Genomic DNA, 1,410 nt, shown 5'->3' with positions numbered 1-1,410 from the left:
CATATTTCTTTCCAGGAAACATAATTATTTGGATATTACAGACTTGGAAAACACAGTGTTACATATTGAAGATAATGTGGATTCACTGTCGATGATATTTGACTCTTTGCCTTACCTGTGGCCAATTTCATGAGTGATGGTGATCCCCAGGTCAAAGCCTGTGTCCTCTGTGATCACGCAGCTCCATTCACTGGAGCAAGCCCCACCCAGCTGTGCTACCCCCCTGACCTGCTTGTTCCCATCAGGCAACACCAGGTCATACCTGTTTGTGATAAACATATAGTAAAGCAATTGTTTATTCATAAAATACAAAGTAAACATTGACTTATACATACAATACAGCTACACATGGCACACCTTGTAATGTACAACAGTAGATCAGCGTGTAGTGGGTTTGTATCGTTTGAGGGGTTTATCCTTCGGCCCCAAGTCACACACACTTCTGAGAGAAGAGGTAATGTTGGTCGACATTTGGATCTCTGGCTAGAAGAGTTTAACAGTGATACACAGTGATAAAAGTAAGATACTGATCATACAACAGAAAGGAGGTTATTTTACTGCTCACATTCAAAGTCACCCTGGATAACAACATTGGCTTATGAATGCTCAAATTACAACAACAGCTCTAAGACTACTTCTCAAATCTGGCCAATTATGAACTTTTAGGTTGAGTGAGTGAGCCGCTTACCTCTGGCTCTGACAGGATGATCATGCGGACCAGGTGCACCCTCATGTTGGCACCCAGGGTCATGTCTCTCAGCAGCTCGGAGGCCTGGGTGGAAATTGGAATATAAGTCAGGTTAATACATCTCAGGATGTTCAGAGTGTACCGGGACTGTAGCATTGCAGCAGAGTCTATACTTCTGGTTATGTAAGCATTTCAACATACTCGGTGTTTTTTTCACCACTTTATCTGAGCTGAAGTTGAAAGTTTGGTCATGTAACGGTCACTGGAGAAATCTGGACTGTTTTAAGGTCGGGGGCCTATGTTTGGGCATGATTGTGACATCAAAGAATTTATTATTAATATAAATTCTGGTACCAGGTATGCAATTATACAGTGTGAGTCCACCAAGTTGCCATACACTGAGAATGGGACTTTACAGTGAAGTTAGGGAGACATCTTGCTGTCCAGCAGGAAACTTGTAGAAATGAACAAAATTTGGTCATATTCTATAGGGTAATATGGAATTTGAATGTACGTACGATGTTAGTAAAAGTACGTTGCCATTTTTAAGGCATTTAATACGGAATAATATAACGTATTTTTTGCATATTCAAGACACATTGGGTCTGGGAGGGCGATCTTTAACATACGACCACTATTTTACAGCACAGTAAGGCTAACATAAAGCCGTAATGAAGTAAATAATGGGACTGTAGCAAATTAGGAGCAAAAAAAATGTTAGT

The 1,410-nt window shown here is 40.6% G+C and overlaps 1 protein-coding gene across 1 annotated transcript in view; it reads right to left on the bottom strand.

Annotated features, from left to right (window-relative positions):
• The window catches only part of adamts13 (ADAM metallopeptidase with thrombospondin type 1 motif, 13), a 15,761-nt gene that overhangs the window by 10,645 nt on the left and 3,706 nt on the right, over nucleotides 1–1,410 (bottom strand). Inside the window, 4 exon segments of the mRNA XM_035658139.1 lie at nucleotides 116–262; nucleotides 358–428; nucleotides 430–483; nucleotides 689–772. Coding sequence (XP_035514032.1) covers nucleotides 116–262; nucleotides 358–428; nucleotides 430–483; nucleotides 689–772 — 356 coding nt within the window.

The sequence above is a fragment of the Morone saxatilis genome, unplaced genomic scaffold (genome assembly GCF_004916995.1).
Source record: "Morone saxatilis isolate NCDOM2014 unplaced genomic scaffold, NCSU_SB_2.0 Contig16, whole genome shotgun sequence".
Classification (NCBI taxonomy): domain Eukaryota; kingdom Metazoa; phylum Chordata; class Actinopteri; family Moronidae; genus Morone; species Morone saxatilis.
This window is presented reverse-complemented; position numbering and strand designations above follow the sequence as displayed.